Source organism: Erithacus rubecula (assembly GCF_903797595.1).
Source record: "Erithacus rubecula genome assembly, chromosome: Z".
In the NCBI taxonomy this organism is placed as follows: Eukaryota; Metazoa; Chordata; class Aves; order Passeriformes; family Muscicapidae; genus Erithacus; species Erithacus rubecula.
The window spans coordinates 2,641,876-2,664,845 of NC_136661.1; the positions used below are offsets into that span (position 1 = coordinate 2,641,876).

Sequence of the window (22,970 nt, forward strand, 5' to 3'; positions counted from 1 at the left end):
TCAACAAAAGCTTGAAAACTACCTAAACACTAATCTCACTATTTCCCCCCACCCCGAGAATAGTCACGTTATGGTTAAGTTTTAAGTTTAATATGATCAGTAATAAAGACAAGTTTTCTGCATTGGTTGTGTCCACAACATTACTCTTCATCCATTTCATCCATCATCATGAAGGAAAAATGCTCCAGGGTATGAGATGAGACATCAATTTGCAGTGGGAACTATGCCACTCAGACAGATGGGGTACCTTTAGGGAGCCAAAAGATTATATATGTCCATCAGCAATGGGTGCTCAAGGCATGATTCCCAGCTGGGAACACCAAAAACTTTGTGCATTACAAGCTGTCTGTGGCTCTTACCCACAGCTAATCCCTCACAGGTCTGAATTATCTTTTTAAAATTAAGGTTGTCTTCTGTGGCCAGGTAAGGGATCTATGTGAGCAAGGAACCACAGCACAACAGGCGACCTGAATGTCATAAAAATGTTGTAACTGGTCTGTACTGATTGAGGAGAGGTCAGGATGCAAAACACAGATTTAAAAGAGTAATTCTTCATTCATGAGCAGGTATTGTCCCGTTCAAACTAGGGTACACTGAATGTGTTTAACAAATGGTTCTTAATGAGCCTTTTATGCATTCATATACAACATGATTTGATCACTCATTACATAACCCACATTCGTGTTACTATTCTGGAAAACAGCAATAATTTTTGGTGTCACCATACAGCTGATTCTTTCTTGATTTAGGCATCCCTAGAGTTGTACTAGCTACAGCTACCTACGATACCAGCTAACGGCAGAGTTTTGCCCGAGGTGCTGAAAGTACTGGGATTCTGGTGTTATCTTTATAGTCCAGAGCCATCTTTCTTCTTCATGGGTGGCTTTTAAGATTCTGAGAAAGACAGAGGATGAGAGGTCCTTATCTGCAAGGTGGGGTCTGTCCTCCTTGCTGTGAGCTGGGTCCTTTCACTTACGGTGAAACCACGGCTATGCGGTAAACAAGGTAAAGCAAGTATCTCTTAAGGAAGCCAGCGTGAGTTTAAACTGTTGCGTTAATACAACTCCAAGCTACCAGGCCTAGCTGGTGCATCTGCCAGATTCTCCTAGCAGCATCCTGGAGGCTGAGGCAGAAGGCGTGCCTACACGGCTCATTTTTGTCAGAGACGCTGCAAAAATGAAATACGGAGGAGAGTTCGTAATGAGTGAAGTCTGGCGGGGAACGGGACAATGACAGCCAACTCCAGCCCTGGGGAAATGCGGCTGATCGGTCACACCGGTTTCCCACCGGCTCGGGCGGCTCCAATGCCGAGGGGCAGCCAGCCGTGAGGGACAGCCAGCCGTGAGGGGCAGGCGGCGGGGCTCGGGCGGGCTCCAATGCCGGGGGGCAGCCGGCCGTGAGGGGCAGCCGGCCGAGTTCGGGCGGGCTCCAATGCCGGGGGGCAGCCGGCCGTGAGGGGCAGCCGGCCGGGCTCGGGCGGGCTCCACGGCCGGCTCTGCCCCCGCCGCTCCCTCCCCGCGGGGCGCGGTCCCGCCCGCCGGGCGCTCGCAGCGCGCACGCGCGGTTGGAGCGGCGGAAGCCCACGGTTGGTTCCGCCGCGTGCCCGGGCGGGGGGAGGCGCGCGCGACCCCCGTTCCACCGGGAGCAGCGCCGGGAGCGGCGGGAGGGAGGGAGGGAGGAAGGGAAGGGCACGGCAACACCGGCACCGCCTCGGGGCTTCCTCCATGCCTGCGCCTCCCCTCCAGCGTTGCTGCTGCCTGTGCTGGGAGCTGGGTAGGGAAGCCCTGGGCAGGCTGGCCGGTGTTTCCCCAGCTGTGGAATGAGAGATGCTCTGTCGCTTTCGTGCAGCTTTAGGGTGCTGGTTGCCCTGCAGAGGAGGAGGAGGAGGAGGAGGGGGGCGTTTGCTGGTGTTGAGGCGGTAGTAGGAGAGGCACGCGGTTTTGGTCGCAGTGTGTTCCAGCAGCGCAACACAAGGAAATGCGATGGCCTTGGCCTCCTTTGGTTTCACACTTTAATTTTCCAGCTCCAGATGAGATAGCAGGTCTTCGTTCCCCTCAGACTAATGATCTAAACTGTAATGCTGTTAAAGTAACATCCATTGTCTGTCTACGAGTGGCTGTTTGGTCAGCAGTAGGGGAAGATAGATTTCACGGATTTGTGATAAGGAGGGTAAGGTGTGCCTATGTTGATGTCAAGCCACATCACTCTCCAAGCCCGAGTGACATTTTTTCCGCATTCAGTAGATGTTTACAGATGTGCTTTGCTAGATCTTATCGATGAAGAGTAACTGGGTGGGAATGTCTTGCCTGCCTCAACAAACCTCCCAGGAGCCACCTAACAACTGCATTGTGCCAAGGTTTCTAGTGCTACCATGCATTATATAAACACTAGAAATGCCAGGTGTGGGGTGCAGTCATAGCAAAAATGTGCTGTTGCTTATGTTAACTAGTTATTTAGATACCTATTCTGAAGAGTAGCAAAAAGCTTGATGACAATTGTATCCTGACACTTGAAAACCTGACGTGATTAATTTAAAACCAAGTTTGTGAAAGAAGTTTAGTTCATTGGTTCAAGTCCACCTTGTTTTTTCCTGTTGAAGTGCATTTTTAGTTTTAGTACCAGTAGTCTTTGGCAGTTATTCTTCAGATTTCAGGAAACTCACTGGTGTAAAAATGCAGCTAGATCCAGAAATTGGGGAAGGCTGTTGATTGTTGCTGCCTTGCCTTATTTATCACAAATATTATGAGAAGTGTGGCTATCTTGTGTTTCTATTCTCTGTTCCTTTTTCTGACTTGCTTAGATACAGCCTTTTTAGAAAATGGCGGTTTTTTTCCGATCTCGAAGTGTGTATTATAGGGCTTAGTATTGTTCAGTTTGTGTAAAGTCTTAAAATTGTGTTTCACAGCAAACAATACAATAAGTTACTGATTTGTGTTGTTCTGCGCTTGTTCAGGGATTTGTGAAAAAAGTTTTGCAAGTTGCATTTCAGAAGTCACTCTTTTCTTAAAGAGCAGGGCTTAAGTGAGGCACAGTCTAGTTGTGTATCAGAGCAACACTCATGAAAATGCAAGAAACAGGATGTCTCCAGAGCTCACAGTTGTGCTTCTTAGGATGAGAAATTGGGTATTACTTGTGTTTGGTGTACTTATGAAATACAGTTTTCTAAGTATGTTTTGCGACAATCTTGATGCAAAATTGTGTACTTTTTATTTTTCTAAGGTTGTGTTTAATTGAGTCCATCAAAGCAATTTACATTTCACGTTAGCATTTCTGGTTTGCACAATGCTTTCTCAATTCTTGGAATTGACTTTCTGCCTGCCTGACTCATTCTGTGGTCTCAATATTCTGTGGATGTCACACATAGAGTCATGTTGCAGGTGATTGTAATGAACAAAATACTTAGTTTATGATAACCATCGATGGAACTGCGCAGAAAGAAAAAGGTATGGAAAAAGTTGTCCAGGCATCCTGTAATAAAAGTATTTTTTTGGAAAGGCAAGAACAATTCCTGATCATGTAGGAAAGACTCAGTCATGTTTTGGTGCAGCTGATGGTTTTCATAGGCACAGCAACTTAGGCTTGAAAGCACATAGGCTTTCAAATGGCTTGTAATTGAATTGTTTATTTAGAAGAAATATCTGTAAATTAGAGTGTAAAGGAAGAAAACCACAAAACCTGACATTAGTGCTCTGTATTTTCTCCTAAAGTATTTCATTGGAAAATTGCTTTGCTTGGAGAATGTAATTGCTTGTATGGATACTGAATGCATGCAGATATAAATAGCTTAATTTTTTCCCTCAATTTATTTGTTTTAAACTTTCTCATAGAGTTTTTTCTTTGTATAGTGTAGTTTCTCTGATTTGAAATTATGAATTTTGAAGAACAAAATTACATGAGATGTTATCACTTTTTTTGACACTGTACTTGAAAGAGTAATAAGTTCACTTTGAGTAATAAGTTTCACTTTCACTTAAATTTTCATCTAATACTTCCTAGTTATCAGATTTTGAATCTCAGCTTTTCTTTATTCCTCCTACTTTATATATTTATGCATGGTGCATAAACCAAGAGAAAGAGGGAAAAAAACCTCACTTTGCCAGAGGAAATCAATATATTAACATCATTTATTTGCTATTGCTGACGAAGTATAATGAAAACTATAAAAAATTGCTATTACAATAGACAGGAAGCAAATGTGTATAACTGAAATACACTGGCAGTAGTTCACTTTTACATAGACCTTTCTCTGAAACCTTATATCCTTTTAAATATATATTAAAATTATGAAATGGCCTAGAGCTAAATGTGAAAAATTCTAGGTAGAATTAATGTGTCAGTTTGGAGACAACTCTACTCAGTAAGTAAGGTGGGGTTTGAAAAACAGAATAGACAGTAACCTGTCATATGGTGCCTTTCAAACAAATGATAATGGTTGGTTGTGTATCACACTGTTTTCTGTCTCTTTCAGAAGATACAGACGACAGAGGAAAAGTCACCCTGTCCTGTGAGTGAGGCCTGTATTTGCATAGTTTTGGCTTAGTTGTGGAATTTGCCATCCAAGATATTGTTTTGAGAGTGGCTGATGTTTTGGTTTTGGAATTATGGAATTGAATATGTTCATGCAGGCAAATGTAAGTCACTGAGGATTAAGAATTTGGGATATATTTTCTTGGTAGGCATTCTTACTGTTTTCTCCTGAATCTCTCTTACTGCTTATTGCTCACCCATTGTACAAATAGGTCACTCAGGAGCAAGTATTTCAGTGGTTACATATGTTTTATTTGTTGAGACATTATTTTCCATTATGAGGATGTGCTGTGTAGTCATGGAATCTCTGCTGGTCTGGTAGGATGGAAAACAGATGAATTCCTCAGTGGTCAGCTGTATTTCTGGCTACATTTGGTTTTTTTTTTTTATGTGTTTCTGTCAGTCTGAATGATTTTCCTTTTGTAAATTCAGTGATTACTCTCAGTCACCTTCTTGTCCTTCTTGTATTTGGAAGTAGTTTCCATGGCTGTTTCCTTCACCTTCCCAGGGAACACGGTGATGCTAGTAGGTCTGTAGTTGCCTGTCTCTTCCTACTTATTCTTGAAAACAGGGTTTTCATTGACACTTGTTTTCTTGAGTCTTCTGGAATGTCATCCATCAGCATAAAATTTCTGAACATAGCTTTCTCAGCACTGAGGTTGGCACCTCAGCAGGTGGAAATGTTGGGTCCAGCTCACTTAAAAATTTGTTAATCTGATCCTCCCTTGCTCAGAGTAAGTCTTTTGTCCTCTACACTTTCCTCTTGACTTGTACAGGTCTTAGGGACCTGGGGTTCCAGAAGGCAGTCTTCTTCCCATGAAAGACCAAGGTAAACAAGGTGCTTTTACATTTTTGTGTGATTTTGATACTTTTCAGCATCAGGCTGATGTTTCCTCTAGCTTTTCTTATGCTGCTCACATACCTGTACAAATCTTTCTTTTCGAATTTCATATCCCTCACCAGATTCAACTCTAGGAGGACCTTGGTTTGTCTAATCCTATCCTCGTGCACCTAAGTGGTGTTCCTTTGTCAGTTGTGTGCACACACTTTGTGCAGCCCCACTTCACCTTGTCTTGGTTGATTGTAAGGTCTCTGTTTTCCACATCATCCTGCATCCTTTGCTTGCAAACCGTGACTACCACTTCCTTGCTCATTCAGAGGTTACCACCTTCCTTTGTCATCATTCCTTGTTTAAGCATTCCCAAGCTGATTAACCAGCCTCTTGGCAAAGATGCTTTTGCCCCATGTAATTTCAGGTGGATCTTATTCCAAATCATCCTCAGTTTTAGAGTCTTATACAAGTTCTATGGATGTAAAAGGTGCACAACCACTTGCTCATTTGCAGGATTTATCTGCTGCTCAAGTTCTCCCACTTCACCAGTGGCATGAGCGAGACACTGCTTGACTGCTGGACTTTGGCCAAAACCCTGCGAACTATGTACTCATGCTTGGTACACGCCTGGTCTCCCCTGGCTGTGTCCATGGTGCCTGAGTGGAAGAATAGCTGAGGATAATAGTCTAAGGGCCAGACTACTACCAGTCTCAGTAACAGTCTGTCCATGGCTTTCAGGACTTGGGTCCCTGGCAAGCAGCATGCTTTGTGGTGACAGGTTAGGCCAGCTGAGGTGTCTTTGTCCTAGATGCAGGGACCCACCACTGTTCCTTAATCCGTGCTTCCCATACTGCCGTAGGACTCGGGCACGGATGGCTCAGAGGCTTTCTGGGAGTAGCACCACATCATTTTATGTCTAGAGTCTGCACATAAGTGTGTAGTGTATTGAAACCATGCGTGTAAGGGCTGGTAATGCATGCCTGCTGGATATTAAGAGAGATTATAGGCCTAAATAGGTTTTATGATTATCATGATCTTAAAAACAACTTTTAACAGCACAGCAGCTTTATTCAATATACAATATGATTCTAAAAGCAAATGTTAGGGACTTCCATATTTTTATGATAAAAATAAAAACATCTATTACTCTCTGATACTTGAATGGGAACACTGTTACATTAGAAGATAGCAAATTATGCTTAGTTATGATAAATAACACAAAGGAGAGTGGTGAAATGACAGCTTGTTTAAATGTGGTTTTGATTAGACATCTAAAAAAGGAAGAAAAGAGGACATTAATGAAATTTGTGAATAGTTTTAAGTAAAGAAATTTTGAATGCAGTTGAGGACAGTCAAACGTGAAGCAGGTAAGCAAAACCCCTGGAAACAGATATATGAAATTTCAGTGCAACAAGTAGAAGCTGAAAGGAGTGGAAAGAAATCTACCAGAAATGGACAAGATTCCTGAAACCCAGAAATTGTGGAAACTAATGGGTAAAAGAGTAGATGTGTGTGTTACAATAATAAAATATGTCTATGAAGATAGTCTGACAAAAATAAATAACAGTAGTCATCCCTCCCCTGATAGTTGTTCTGAATAGTGGTTAGAACAGTGCTGTGTTCTTATGGAGGTCAGTTTATGAAACTCAGAAGTTCACATTGTGGGACTTGGTGAGGTTTCTTCAGTCTAAAACCAAAAGGAACCCATCCCACTAAAATATAAGGACGGAAACCTTGATGTTTTAAATGTGATTAATAGAAAATGTTGTATTGCATTAAATTTTTAATAATCTGTGTGAGACATGTCAGGGTAAAGACTCCTTTCTCCTTTAGTTTGCTATTAATGTTGTGAAGAAGGTTTTTTAAGCAAGGAAACTCCAAATTCTTAGTGAAGCTTTTGGCTATTTTAGCACAAAAGCTTTTAGAACACAACATGAAATATAGGAGGAGACTGTAATGGATAGGTGGAGTGAATCTTTGTGAAACATAAATAATTCTCAATATTTCTTACTTGCTTTGCAACATTCTAACTTTGGTGGAAGAATTTTCTTTGCTGCTGCCACCTGACTGACAGTTGCTGCTTTACCTATTACTTAATAGTTTTCCCAGGCAGTGGTTTTACTTGCATCTTGGTGATAAATGTTACTTTTTAGCCAGATATAACTAGTGAATGAGATCGTAAAATGTTTTGCTAACTGGAGCTCAAAAAATATGTGTGAAATATTTGTAAATTTTTATGTAATTCCTTAAATCAACAGCCGACAGATTTTTTTCTTTCTTACTTGAATGTATGAACCCTATAGGTTGCAATGTACTAATAAATTTATTCTTTTATTTTAAATATTTTTTTGTTTATCTCTTTAGAATTATCTTCCTTAGTCGTGGCAATTTATTGCCTGTTTGTGTTCGATGGGACAACGAATTCACTTTGTGGTTGACCCTCAGGGTTGGTGCTGCATGGGCCTAATTGTCTTTGTCTGGCTGTACAATACAATCTTCATTCCAAAGGTCATCCTTTTTCCTCATTATGAAGAGGGAAATATTTCAGTTGTGGCAGTTTTGTGTAAGTAATTTTAACTTATTTCTACTAATGAAATAGTGTCTCTGCTTAACATACATAAAAAAAATTCCTGTCAGAAAGTAAAAACTAGGTTAAAAGTTAAAATGGAAGGTAAGATAAAATGTAAAAGTAGAGGATGTGTCCTACATTCTTGTGTTCTGAGAACCTGAGACATTTCATTTCACAAGTGTTATTGTAGAACTTGTTTTTGTGGAAACTGGTGACAAGTCTGAATGTGGCTTTCAGGTCCTGTACTTAGAACTTGTTGACAGGATTTCAGGTTTGTGCCTGTCAGAATTTGATGTGATAGTACCGATGACTGGCAACAAACTACATTTTGTTAATTTTGTCGTACATCTCTGTGTGAGTTAGCTCAGACAAGTTTTACTGATAGGTTTGCTGGGGAAAAGGCTTGAATTATGTCTGGAACAAACTTGAAGGTGAAGATGCATTATTGGGAATATTTTTCATATGGAGGCTTTGAGGTGTGGTATGATTGGTGCTTGTGTGATAAGACAGTGGAGTAACTTCTTAAAAACAGCAGTATGGTCATTCTAGCACCTGCTGGTGCTATGAGAGCTGTTAACTGCTATTTTCATTTTATTGTATTAGGGAGTACTTAATGTTGTGTGCTTAATATGAAGAATATATCTGAAATTGAATGAGAAGGCTGAGTATTTTCCAGCTCAGTTCTGGAGTATTTGTATTTTTGATACACTATACTGTATGAAAAAGACTAAAAAATGCTTATTTATTTTTTTAGGTTATTACTTCTGCTCATTGTTTTGTGTAGCTTCATTATTTAGGGCCTCAGTAGCAGATCCAGGAAAATTGCCTGAAAATCCAAAGATACCAATTACAGGTATGTTAAATTGTTTCTATATAATTGAATGAAGGTTATTTTAATATCCTCAAAATTATTAGAAATACATTTTCTGACTTTGTGAGATTGAATGGAAACTATGAACTGTCTCTGCTGAATAAAGTTAGTATGTCACTGTTTTCAAGTTGTAAATTTCTAGGAGTTTTCCTTGTATAATCTCAAAACTTCTTTTTCTAAAATTTGTATTCTACCAGAAAGTTCTGTTATGTAGGATCTTCTGCTCGGATATTTTTCCATGGGGAGAATTTTTTTGCATTCTAGACTTTCAAACATATTGTGTATACTACTAACTTGATAATATTTAATGAAAAATGTTTAGAGCTGGCTAGTGATTTTAATTCTATAGCTTTTGTCTAATTAAATTTATATAGTGTTGAAAATGGTGGCCGAAGGTTTTGCTATGCTGAATTTTGCCTATGTGTTTCTTACTCTTTTTTTTCCTAGAGTCTTATATGATTGTATGGGCTGTTAACAAAAATCTCTAAACCATGTTGCTAATTACACTGCATTTCTACAACGTAGCAGCTTAATGAAGCAAGTCCTTTCTGTCCTTGTAGACTTATCCTACAATTCCTGTACAGTATCCAATGCTTCAGAAGGTGGAGAAAATTTAAAACCTTAACGATTCTCCACAGAGAAAGATGGTATTTTTATGAAATGTTGGGTGCTGTTATCTAATCACAGAGCTTTTACTGAGGAGTTTAGAATGAAGTCGGGCTGTTAAACAGCATGAGCTTTGTCGCATTAACAGATAACCTTCACTAATGAAGAAAATGTATCCCTTAGAGCAAGGGTAAATACTTCAATTATGTCTTGAGATGTGGTGAATGCCCAGAATAAAATTTTTATCTCACTTCCTGATGTTACTGAAAATCTAGGATGATGTATTTGGAAACATGATCTTTTCAGTGTTAGTGCTAATGATATGGCATGAGTGGAGTAGACAGCTGAATGTAGAAAGGGTGTACCTCCCTGGGATTCAGATGTGTCAACAGTAGTTGCAGAAAATCTCATGCCAGTATTCTTTCTGCTTCTGGCTGCTGATCATTTGAAACATCAGGTGTTTGAGAGTTGGCTTCTGGAGTCAGAGTTTTTGCTGCAGGAAAAGCAACATGGGCTGTGAAGACTCTTCAATGAAGAGTCAAATGAAGGCTCTTGCTAGTTACAGACAGTTACATTTATACTTGAGTTTTCATTTACCTTCAAAATTCCAGGAGCAGTGCAAATTCCTTTTGTACACAAATGTCTTTTTTTTCTAATTTAAGGTATTTCTTTGCTCTCCAACCTTTGCATGCTCCATTCAGTCCACATGGCAGTAGTACAAGTACTTCTGAAGGTGAAACATTTGGGCTAGGTCATGACTTTGGTATTTTGGTTTGGTATGTGATATATCAGGGGTTTTGTAATTTGGAGGTAGTACTTCAATTCTCTAGTATTCTCTAGGCTCAGGAGGCTACATTTTTGCAGAGTATAAATTGTGTTAAAAAATGAGTTGGGGTGTTTCTCAACTCTGCTGGTAGCTACCCTATTAGTGAGTGACACCTTTGTGACACTGGGTTTACAGGAACAGATTGTAAATCAGTTTCCATCTGTCATTATTACTAGTTTAATGATCTCAGATATTGGGTTTCTTTACTTCCAGTGTCCAAATGTTATTTTTCACTGAGAAAGACCAGATTAGAGCAGCCTGCAGGTGGCTCAGAAGTGCTAAATATAACTTAATTTTGTTTACATAGGGGCAGTGTTTTGCAGTATAAGACTTCAGAATGTCCTACTGTAAATATGAAGCTTTTTTCCCTCTATCCCTGAGATGTGACAAATTTTCATGCCTCAAAACCAGTTAATTCAGGTAGAAGCAAAGTTGAACTGCCAAAGTATTTCTCAGTCTTTCACCTTTTTTCCTTAAAGACAGAAAATGTATGCTTTTGTGACTGGAATTATTTAGTATTAATATTTCTTGTTTCCCATGTGAAGATGAAATTTTTGAGCATATAATTTGACTTTTTATTTTCAAAGAATTCCTCTAATTTGGGTGGTGCAATTTGAGATAAATAATAGCCAATCTGAACAATAGTACTCCTAGTACTTTTGACTGCTCAGTATCTCTGGAGATTAGCTTTTAAAAAAATCTCACATTAGTGATTTAAAAATAGTATATATTTGTAAATATGTACAGGATATATTGTAAATATATCCTGTTCTCTATCTCTTTCTTTGATTGCCTTATGTATAAAATTGCATGTGGTGATATGCATGTCTTTAAAATGCTTTGGAAGCATTTGATATGGAAGATGCTCCTGAAATGTTCATTGTGTGTCATATTTTAGTTAGCTACCAGTAGAAGTATTTCCTCAGGAGGTTCTGGGAATAGCAGTGGATTGTATCCTGATTCTGTCTAGCAGATAATTTTTTTCACAGTAGCGGTGTAAGTAAATAATTGAGTTACAGTCTTCCTTGTCTGAGTCACAGCTTCTGTTCAGTAATAATTACTTTGTAGAAATTTATAGGAAGAGAGAGCATTTTGGAGAAGGAAGCTGGCACAGAGTAGCAGTAGTATCTTCCAGTTTAATTAAGGTCACAGTGGGAAAAAGCTTTTTATGTGGTGCTTATCCTTCTCAAATCATAGTAAGATTTGTTTTTTTAATTAGAATTACAAGCATACAGATTTGTTATGAGCACACATTACTGAGTTTGAATCTCTCTAATGTGTCTTTACATTTTCACCTAGAACGAGAACGTTGGGAGTTATGCTACAAATGCAATTTGATGAGACCAAAGCGTTCACACCACTGCAGTCGCTGTGGACATTGTGTGAGGAGGATGGATCACCACTGTCCATGGTAAAACCAGGACATTTCTTCTAATAATCTAGTGTTGTTTTAGTGAAACATTTTGAAATTTGTGGTGTTGCCTGCTGCTCATTTTTCCTGTTTCTTTCCCAGTGGTGCTTAATCATTTAGGCATTTAAAGCAAGGAGGTAATAAATTTGAGCTTTCCTATATCTACCAGTAAAACTCAGAGTGAAAAGTAAAAACATTTCTGTAAGTAGTTCTGAGGTATCATTTTTAGTAAAACAAACTGCAGAGGACAGAATTGACATCAGGATTCCCTTATGCTGGATTAGCTGTTTTTCAAACTACCTTTTTTGTCAAGTTTTTGCTGCTTCAGAGAATACTACTAGTATAGTGCTTTTGTCACACTGGCTTAGCTTGGCACTGATGTCTGTGCCAATGCTTGTATGAAATTGCATCCGTGTAACTTCTGTAAAGGAGACTGTGCCCCAAGTTAAAAGGTTTTTGATCTTGTACTTAATGAAGATAGAATCCTTGTGTTGCCTTTACTCTTCATGCAGAACGGGTTTCTGAATAGCCATGACTGTATTGCCTTCTCTGGCTTTGGTTAATTTCTGAGTCATATTTCTTATTACTGGGGTAGCCTGTTATCACATTTATTTTAAAACTTCTGTTTGCATTCCCAGTTTTTGGACTCTGTATAGTTCATACCTGTGAAATGTGTTGAGTACCAGAAGGTAAGACATATTACTGTGAAATTTTGAAGACTTTGGAAAAACAGTTTTATTACTAGAACTTTAAGTAAAGTTGCAGCATGATCTTTGCTGTTCAAAAATATAGAGAAGTGTGTCTCCTGTTCCAAGCAATGATCTCAGTAGTGCAACCTGCACTTCAGGTTGTGGTGCAAGGGATCCAGTAGTTTGCTCCATAAGCAATCACAAAGTCTTCTATTCACAGTATCATAACTTTAGTGTTGAAGTATTTGTATTTCTGTTTTTATATATGTACGCTTTGTTTTGTGCAGGATTAATAATTGTGTTGGTGAAGACAATCACTGGCTGTTTTTACAGCTGTGTTTCTACACCCAGATCCTTAGTTCCTATACACTGATACTTGACTTTTGCCATTACTACTACTTTTTGCCTCTGAAGAAAGAAAACTGGGTAAGAATCTGTTTTCTCTGTGTACAAATAGTATTGCAATGTAATTTGTTTTGGCATCTAGTCACTACACATCTTTGGTGGCTCAGCTTCACTCTCAGTGAGGAGAGTTCAACTAGCTGTATGTTATTAAGTAAGCAAACTGATTTATGATAAGTAACAAAGTATTTTTATGGAAGGGTGTATGATTTCTGTGTGTTTAAAACACAGCAGTAGTTTTCTTAGAAATCTAGGAAAGGAGGGAAGAGGCAGTTGGCTTTCTTTGGAAGCAATTGTGAGTACTGGAAAGAAGTAAGGTAACTACTTTAGATGTATTCAAATTTCCTTTTACTTTCTTTAAAGTAGATGTGTGCAGAATATATAGTTATCATGTTTTAAAAAGCTGATACTGTTTTTTTAAGAAAGAAGAAAAACACATGATCATTTTACAAGGGGAAAAAATATACATTGGTTTTGTAGCAGTATTTTCTGTTGCTTTGAAAAGGTTATGGTGGGTTAAGGGATAATTAAGTTTGGTTTGTTTTATGTGGACTATATATAAATAGGTACAGTATTTCCATGTCTTGTCATCAGTAAAAGGCGGTTGTATACACAGAGAAAACAGACTTACTGACTGGAGTAGAGTAGAAAATAAAGGAATTTCTTCCACTATGAAAATTATATTGTAAACTTGCCATCTGGTGTTCATTTAGCCTATTATCTGTAGTATTCAGAATTTGGAAGAAGGTTGCTTGAAAGCTGCTCAGTGCTTGAAAGTGCTGGAACAACAATGTTAGAATTCCTTCTTTATAAGAAAACTGTCATCCCATCTTGCTTATGAAGAAAAAAGCTTCTAGCCTAAATCTGAAATGAACTTTGTATTTGTCCTGGACTATAACAAAATACAAGTACATTAAAGAGAAAAACCTAGAAAACAAGCTTAAAACATTTTCAAAATTAAGTAACATTCCAGATTTCTTGAGTGAAGAGAATAAGATCATCTCAGATATTTCAGTCTAAATTTTGTTGAGATTTTTTCCAAATACTGAGGTGCAGAAGATTTTTTTAATTCTGTGTTAATGTGACACCCCAGCATACTCTCTGCTGGTGATGTCATATTCACCTTTCCAGGCCACTGGATCCTGACCCTTCATTGTGGGTAAGGAAGGTCCCATTTTCCATTTTTTTGAACATTGTATTCTACATTATATAAGAATTTCACTTTGTGAAAAATTCTACTTCTGGAAGAGGATGGGGCATAGTCTTCTGAGCTTCTTATTTTTTCCTGTATCAGTCTGAAGTGGATGGGATGTTCCCATAAAAGTGTATGTGAAGATGGTAGGGCAAAGGAGAGCTGAAAGTTTAGGAAGACTATTCCTGGGATAATCCGAAACTGATAAAAGTGCTATATTCAAATTCATAGATATCCAGTTTTTATTATGTAGAATGTTCTGAAGTTGAGGGTTGTTGTAACTCATTCCTTAAGAATGAGTTGTATTCTAAGAATAGTTGTATTCTTAAGAATTCATTGTATTCTAAAGGGATTTTATTATTTTTTTCCATCTACATCAATACTTCCATTTAAATCATTAAAGAGACTCTAGAAATATGTAACAGACCATAATTTGCTGTCTGCTTGGAACATCTTTCCATACGCACTGAAACAGACATATTAGCTTCTAATAGCATAATGTCATGGTAGGGTATTTCCTTTTTATTGTGAGTGTTCCCTGAATGTATTACTTCCTGTAATTACATTGTGTTAGGTAATGAGCCAAAGTTCTGTCTGTTGGCCTTGCTTTTTAAAAGTAGTATGTAGGGTAATCAAATTATTTGCTTGGAGGTGATCTGTGCAAGAGAGGGAAAGGGAAATCATGTTTACTTCAGTATTTTACAATACCTAAAGAGGTGATAATAAATATTTATTAATGATGACAGTTCAAAAAAGGAGTGTGAATATGCATGAAACTTGTTCTTGCCAGTATAACTGGTTTCATTTGACATCTTTTGGAAAGAGGCCTAATTTTAATATCTACCCCTTTGACAGGTGACAAGTTAGGAGCCAGAATAAATGTGAAACTATTATTTTTAACCTATTTTAATGTGTTTGCCTGAAGAGTGGATCAGGTTCCTGTATTTGGCTGCCTAAGTTTATAGAGAGCTGTGGAAGAAATCAGGTATTTTGGTCTACTTAGTTTTGTTTAGTTTTATCTGTGATTTTTTTTTTTTTTTGATTTTATCAATTTTCATATGTGAACGTTTCAACTGTTCCTTTTAAAAAGTGGATCAGTGCTATAGTATACAGTGTTCTGTGACCCAGAGAGAAAAATATGTTTATATGATGCAGAAAAACATTAGACACAGCAGGTCTGGGCTGTTCAGACCTTTGCTAAGTATGGTTTAACACTGAGTAGTACTTAGCTTTCTCAGTTTTTCAGCTGCAGAATGGGAGGACACGCAGTGGAGTAGAGAAAAATGAAATAGTTTTTTGGCATGCCTAGTCAGTATAAGTGCCTGGAAGATGACACCAGAATTCCATGAAGCTGTTTTTTTTAAAGTGTTGCTGAGGATGTGATGCTGTATAGGTTCATGCCACAGAAAAGAACTATGACTTTTTGACACCGAATGAACAGGACTGGTGAGAAGATTGGCTTAGTAGTAGTTAGAGTTTTAGGCAAGCATCCTGCAAGATTCTTTTTGTCTTCTTATATCAATTGAAGTTGAACTGCCACAGCATTCCAGAGAGTGCAGTACCTTCAGCCTTTCACAAAAGCACCGTTCTTGGTTGAATTTTTGGCTGTAACTGAGAGATTACATTTTCTGAATTGACAGGGGCTAGTGTTTAGCGCAGATTCAAAGAACTGGATTTTTTTTTTTTCTGAACAGCCATCTGGAATAAGCTTATTCTTGCTCATTAAAAATACTTCTGAATTTTTTGGCAGAGTGCCTTTATCTAAATTTTTATTCTTCAAATATATAGTAGTACAAAACACAGAAGCTGTAGAATTAAAATTTATTTTAGTGCTATTGTGAAATAATAATTTTATTACAGTACTGATTAATGCATTGTGAAAATTTGATCAGCATGTTAGTGACTCTTTCTGAATTAAAACTTGTGGTTTTATTTTTTAAAGGGCAAGAAAGAAAACCCCCAAAATTTTTAATTAACTATTCTGAGTTAAGGGTGATAGCTCTGAAAGTAATGGAGAAAACCTTTTCTATGGAAATGTAATCTTTCAGCTTCACCTCTTACTGCAGAAAATTGCTTCATAGTAATCTTGGTTCTTGTAACTGATACACTGCTGGAAAGGTGGGTTATGGTTGTTGCCTCTGTTTGTCCAGCAGGAGGAGTGCAATTACTGCTAGAAATAAAGAACATGGTAATTTAATTGATCATGTGAGATGATAGCACAAGAAAAATATATTGTTCAAATAAAATCAGCTTATTAGTTCTTCTGGAAGCTCTGGTGATTTTCAAAGGTTAACAGGAATATTCTTAATTTTACATCTTCATGAAAAAATGTCAGGAATCCTGTGTCTTTTAGGAAGTAGTCAATCTTGTGAACAGTGAGATGAGAAGAATAAATACTAGATCTCTCATCACTACATAGTTGGTTTTTCCTTGGCTGTGCTGGCACAGATTCTAGATACAGCTGGTCAAATTACAAAAGTGAATGCTTTGGCAGTATATTTTACCTTATTTATAGAAGGCTTTTAATCTTTTAAGTAAAAGAAATTCTGCTGATACATTGTCTTTGCTAGAAATGTTGCTACAATAATTGTCATAGCCAAACCTGCTGACAAAAAAAAACCTAGGCCACTTTGCTCTGGTTTAGTTTTATTTTGTTCCTGTTTCTGCAGTTACAAATCATCTGACTTTGGAAAAGGATTTTTGCCATAATGTTAATACTATGCATTGACTAATATTAATTAAAATATGGAAATATGTATCATGTGAAGTCCATTTATACTCTAAAGAGAGTCTAAAAGAAACTTTTTTTCTTAGTATCATAAAATTATGTATGGGTTGGAGAGTTTTTTAAAAAATGAAAATGTCAACATTTTCCTTCTCAGCATCCTGCAAAACCAAACCAGCCCTGCTCTCCCACAGTGTAGTTATAAATTACATATATAGTTATAATATTGAATGAAATCCTTCTGGTTTCTTTCTGCAGAATCTGTAGCCTGTATTTTTTAGTTGCTTTCTCAAAAATCTGGCTTTCTTTTGTATTATATACTGGTTTTGTGGTAGCCAAATTGATAGACTGACTTCATCAGCAGGCTGGGACAGACATCCCAGTCATTTACAGCTGAGCACAGACAAGCAGGTTATCATGTGTTACACAAAATATTGTTCCCCAAGAAAAAAAGGGGTCTCTTTATATTTTTTCTTGTGTATTAATCTCTGAGTGTGTCATATTTCAGTAAAGAATAAAGAATAAATAAAATTAATCTTCCATTGTAAAAGAAAAATTATGAAGATAGGCTCTTCTGGAACAGATACAATAGTCCTGTGGTTCCTTCTGAACACTCTGTCCTCAGTACAGTGTGCTGCTTTAAAGGAATACTATAAATCCATGAAAACAATTGCACAATAATGCACATGACAGGGACTTGTTATATGTCTTTGAGCTTTTTCTATTGTTATGGTTGGTAGGGTACAAAGAGTTTTGAATTTGGAAGCAGTGATCATATAAATGGACTATGATCTGGAGCTGGACCCTTTGGTTTTTTTGACATCTCTCTTCTATGATAGTATAAAGCCATGGTAGCTGGTGTCCTAGTCATTGTAGGAGTAGAATTACATGAGTCATTCTACTATAAAGTCTGGTTGCAAAACACTCAGTTACTGAATATACTTGTTTTTTTATAGAAAAAGTTGTTCTGTTTGTACAGGTTTGAGGTCCCAGTATTGATTTCCAGTTCATAATTGCTTAGAAATTCATTTGCTGGGGATGTGGAAATAAAGAGAGGGCATATGGGAGGAATATGGGAGTATTGACAGGTTATGCAGGGATGCAACAATAATGCCTGTTGGAATTGGGTCTGTTAGGGAATATCAAGGACCACTAGAAAGGCATCTACAAGTGCATCACCAGCTAAAGAAAGATTAGGGAAAGTGTGGGATTGCTGCTGAAATCAGATGGGTAACCTGGTAACAGATGACAACTGCAGTCAGTGGTATTCCCAAGGGATCAGTACTGGGACCAAACTTATCCAACTTGTTTATCAATGACCTGGAGGAAGGGATTGAATGCACTCCCTGCAGGGTTGGGCAGAGAGAAACCTAATGAGGCTCAACAAGGGCAAGTGCCAGGTCCTGCACTTGGCGAGGAGCAGCCCCAAGTGCCAGCACAGGCTGGGGCTGAGCTCCTGCAGAGCAGCTCTGTGGAGAAGGACCTGGGGCTCCTGGTGCATCACAAGCTGTCCATGAGCTGTCAGTGCCCCTGTGGCCAGGAGGAACAAGGGGATCCTGGGCTGCACTGGGAAGAGTGTGGCCAGCAGCTGGAGGGAGGTGATCCCTCCCCTCTACTCAGCCCTGGTGAGGCCACACCTGGAGTGCTGTGTCCAGTTCTGGGCTCCTCAGCACAAGAGAGACAAGGAGCTGCTGGAGGGGGTCCAGTGGAGAGCCACAAGCATGGTCAGGGGTCTGGAGCTTCTCTCTTGTGAGGAGAGACTCTGGGAGCTGGAGCTGGAGTCTCTTTGGTCTGGAGAAGAAAAAACTGAGAGGGGATCTCATCAATACATGGAAATACCTCAAAGGTGGTGCCAGGAGCATGGTGCTAGACTCTCCAATGGTACCCAGCAACTGGTTGAGGTGCAATTAGCTAAAGCAGAAGACATACAACATGAGGCAGAACTTCTTTACATTGAGGGTGGCAAAACACTGGAACAGCTGCCCAGGGAGCTTGTTGAGCCTCTCCGGAGACACTCAAAATCCATGTGGATGCATTGTTGTGCCACATGCTCTAGGTGACCCTCCTTTGGGAGGGGGCTTGGACTAAATGATCTCTTCAGGTACCTTTTAACCCTAATCATTCTGTGATTTGGGAAAAGAGAAGACTTCTGCTACCTGAGGGGATCCCACACAAAAGATAGAGAGCTTCTATTTAGAGGAGCATGCAGTGGCAGGACAAGGGGGGAATGGCCTCAAACTGACAGTAGGTTGAGATTATATATTAAAAAGTTCTTTACTGAGAGGCTAATGAGGCACTGGAAAAACTTGCCCAGAGAATTTATGGATGCCCTATCCCTGGAAGTGCTTAAGGCCGAATTTGGTGGAGGTCTGAGCAACCTGCTGTAAGGAAAGATATCCCATCCACAGCAGGGGAGTTGGGACTAAGTGATCTTTAAGGTCCTTTGCAATTCAGTGATTCTATGATTATGTGACCTTTAGAGTGAAAGGTTTTTCCTTTTTTGTACATCTAGTATAATGTGGGTTAAAAGAGTCAGATGAAGCTGCAGCTTTTCTTCTGTATGTTAGGATTTTCTTTTGCCATTTGTTTGGTGATTTTATTTTTTTTTTTAATGCTGAAAACAATGTTCAAGAGAAGGAACTCTTCTAAATTAAAGTTGCGGGGGGTGCTAATGGGGATGTCATGCTAGATTCAGAATGTAACTTTGCTGTTGGTACTCTTCTCTTACATTATACTGTTTCCTGTGAAGTTGAGCTTGAATATATCAAAACCTTTCTAATATAATGAAACATACCAATGAAGATATGAAGAAGTAGTATTTTACAACTAGTAAAAGTTGTGTCTTATCTTGCTTTTTTTAAAAGCTTTCAGTAGCTAATGAAAAGAGAAATAAAGAATAGTATGACTGCTTTTGAGTTGATTTATCTTTGAATTAGCTCGTTAAATGAGTAAGAAGAATTAAATTAAATAGAAATGAATATATTTTCTACAGCAACAAGAAAGGCCAGTATTAACAAGGTAGGGGAGAGGGGATGCACCGTTACAATCACTCAGAAAAGACTGATTTTTATTTTTTTTTTGTCTTAGCTGCTTAACTAATGATTTCTACTTGTTCATTAAATACTGACTTTCTTCATAGCTTTAGTAGGCAGTTTAAACTTTTTTACCCGGATTTATATTTTGAACCTTCATGGAAATTACTTAAATGAAAAATCAGGTTTGTTTTGTTGTTTTTTTTTTTTTTTTTCTAAACATAATTTGCTTTATATATTCTCTCTTTAATTAGAGCCCAGTATTCCTCTTCGTCAAGTTCTAGTGGTTGAACATAAGCAGTGTTTTGGAGATTTTTATTATTGCTGTTTTGTTAATGGTTGGTTGGGGTATTTTTTAATTCTGTTTCATTTTTTTTGTTGTTTTTTTAATTCAGTTTTCTTCTATATTCTGGTTGTGATTTCAGGTTTACTGTAAGGTTTTAATACTTTCTTGCCAGGACCTAGCTTTTTTAAGTGGAAAAACAGAAGTGTATATTCAAAATACATAGTTGAGAATGTAATTGTAACTGAAAAATAAGAGAATGGGGTCTGAGCTTACTGTTCACCTAATGTAACTGCAATGTAAAAATGTTCTCCGGTGATAAAAAATAAGGTGCTCTGTTAAATATAAAAAATAAGGTGTCTGTTAAGACATTACATAACACTCCATAATGCTTTTCATATTTTTCTGCTGGATGAGAACAGACTTTCTAGTGCAGCTGATCAAATACATCCATATTCCTGTGTACACTGAAGCATCTGTACTGTTCGCTCTTATCCAAAGTGGCAGGAATCCACTCAAGGCCTAAATTTCCAAGTTGTAGATAAGTTTGTGTTGGATAATAGACAGCACTACAGTGAGAACAATCCAGTACAGATACTTGGACTTTGTAGGTACAATCTTCAAGTGTCAGTCTTGGAATGTTGTTTATTTTCTTTCAGAAAAGGTGATCTAATAAGAAAGTATTCTGTGCCTGGTAGCCATGGTATAAGAGTCTTAATAAATCAGACTGTTTAACAGAGTAGTTTCCTGTATTATATAGCTTGTATGTAGTAATTTGTCACAGTTGGAGATGGAAGATTCAGAAATAACCCCTTTTGATCTTGATTTGTTCCCAAAACCTTAACTGCTAGAAGGAGTTTTTTAACAGTTTGTCAAATTAAACCCCCAGCTGTTAACTTGTATAAAGAAAAGATCAATGGTTTCTGCTTTTAAAACATAAATAAATATATCAATTATGTGCAATGTAGCTCAAAATCCAATATTTACCTTTAGCTTTAAGGCTTTGAGAACACCTCTTACAACACTTATATAGTATTTCCACTTGGTTTGAAGACTTTAATTAATTTGTGACTGCTAAAATCTCTCTCTTCTTTCTGTGTTTTTCTAGGATGTGTTTGTATTTAGACATGAACTTGCTCTCCTAAGAATATCTGCCTTCATGGGTCTAATAATATTAGGTGGAATAAGTCGACTCTTTTACACTCAGCTAATGGGTATTTTCACTGTAAGTATCTAATTTCAGAAGGTATATATTAGTTTTATTTTCAGTACAGTTAGTCAAAGCAGAAAAGCAAGTTGCATTTTAGGGAAGACTGGAAAAACACTTGCACTGTGAGGCACTTGTTTGATATCAAGCCAGTGAAATCTAAGAAGCTCTCTGACAAACAAGTGTCTAATAATTCCACCATCAAGTCAATTCTCTGATTTGTGTTAGTTAAATAAACTCATAACTTGTCCTGGAATTGCTCAGTGTACAGGGTATGTAGTTGATTTTTGTTTTCATTTTAAACTCTTGTGTGCCCTGGTCAAAATTATGTGACAGTGAGGCTAACTGATAAATCAAATTCTGATAACACAACATCATTGTTAAGTATTTTGATAGATATGCTTATGTTAATCTTTTTATTTTCTAAACTATGGAATGTAACCATGTGCAGTTTACAGTCCAGATGTGTATTCTGTATTTAGATATACAGAAAAAAATCCTCTGCATGGAAAAATTTTCCAGTTAAATGAATTTGTAATAAATTGTAATAAATACATACAAGAAACAAGCTTTTTGTTATAACATCCTGTTCTGTACATTAGAAGTTAATAGCTTCCAGCAAATTCTTTAAAGTTATCTTGAGAATCCATGCAAATGATTAAAATATTGTTCTACACAACAGAGAGAGTACATTTTTTGGTATGTACATGTTGAAAGAGCCTATGATCTTGTCTGCTGAATTTTTTTTTAAGACAATAATGTACAAGAGCAGCATCTTTGTGGCTACAACTGTTGGAGATCTGCCTGAGATTTCATTTTGGAATTATGAATGTTTGCACAGTATTAACTGTTGTAGGTACATAATAGAAAACCTCTCAACTGTATTGTGTAATTCATTTGTGTGGAATAAAGGAAAAACATTATAGTGTAATTTTTAATTACATTAGATAAAGAAATAATACTGATTTTTTATTTTGCTATATTATCTTTACATGTTTACTGTGTTTTGCTTTTCCTGTCATGATAGTTATTATTACCATTCTTCAGCTACTCTGCCATAATGCATTTTCTACTTACTCTCAACCGCCCAGGTCAACAGATACACCTTTGTGCACCTTTACTGTGTGCCTGATTTCTGTTCCAGGATCTTGCTGACAGGTTTTTTCTCCCCTGTTTAAATGTTGTCTTTATGTCTGCATCATCTAGAGCTGGGATGTTTTTCTAAACCACCATTATGGTGGCTGTCTAGCTGAAGAGGTGAATTCTGCTCACCAGTAACAGGTGAGACAGAGACAGAAACTTAGTGAGCGTAATTGTTCAGCTACTGAAATATGAATGTCTTTTCGGTTTCTGTTAAATGGCGATATATATGTGAGAAAAATCAGAAAACTCATATGATCAGTTCTGCACTAAACCACAGATAGAATATACAAGAAAACAAGGAGCAGACCCTAAGTTTATCATTCTGTTCTGTGTGCTGCCAGAAGCTAGACTAAATTTTAACAGTGATCATGAGCATCCATTCAGATACTTTTCTTGGATTTGAAATAAGACCTCTTAGACTGAACCTGTGTCTCTCAGATATACCTGAAACCTGGGCTTTTTCTGTTCTGACACAGGATACCAGCTGCACTGCCACTGCAACAGGCATGAATGCCCAGTTGTAACTTCACTGTCCTGAGCCTTAACACTTTCAGGCTGCTGCCACCACTGCACTGTATTTATAAGCTGGTGTAAAGTCTTTTCTTTCTCTGTCAGTTGTATAGTGTGAAGTACCTCCTATTTGCTTACAGAGCTG

The 22,970-nt window shown here is 37.8% G+C and overlaps 1 protein-coding gene across 4 annotated transcripts in view; it reads left to right on the forward strand.

Annotated features, from left to right (window-relative positions):
* Window positions 1-1,553: 1,553 nt before the first annotated feature.
* Window positions 1,554-22,970, forward strand: part of ZDHHC21 (zDHHC palmitoyltransferase 21) — a 35,135-nt gene continuing 13,718 nt past the window's right edge. Inside the window, exons 1-9 of one of the 4 annotated variants that reach the window (XM_079330470.1) lie at window positions 1,885-2,169; window positions 2,268-2,400; window positions 4,469-4,566; window positions 6,707-6,853; window positions 7,724-7,922; window positions 8,683-8,781; window positions 11,531-11,642; window positions 12,619-12,757; window positions 21,074-21,190. In XM_079330470.1, coding sequence (XP_079186596.1) covers window positions 7,769-7,922; window positions 8,683-8,781; window positions 11,531-11,642; window positions 12,619-12,757; window positions 21,074-21,190 — 621 coding nt within the window. In that variant the 5' untranslated portion in view covers window positions 1,885-2,169; window positions 2,268-2,400; window positions 4,469-4,566; window positions 6,707-6,853; window positions 7,724-7,768. Of the gene's footprint in view, window positions 1,586-1,884; window positions 2,401-4,468; window positions 4,567-6,259; window positions 6,854-7,721; window positions 7,923-8,682; window positions 8,782-11,530; window positions 11,643-12,618; window positions 12,758-21,073; window positions 21,191-22,970 lie in introns of those variants that run through there. The other 3 variants (XM_079330471.1, XM_079330469.1, XM_079330472.1) reach the window with 3 other exon arrangements.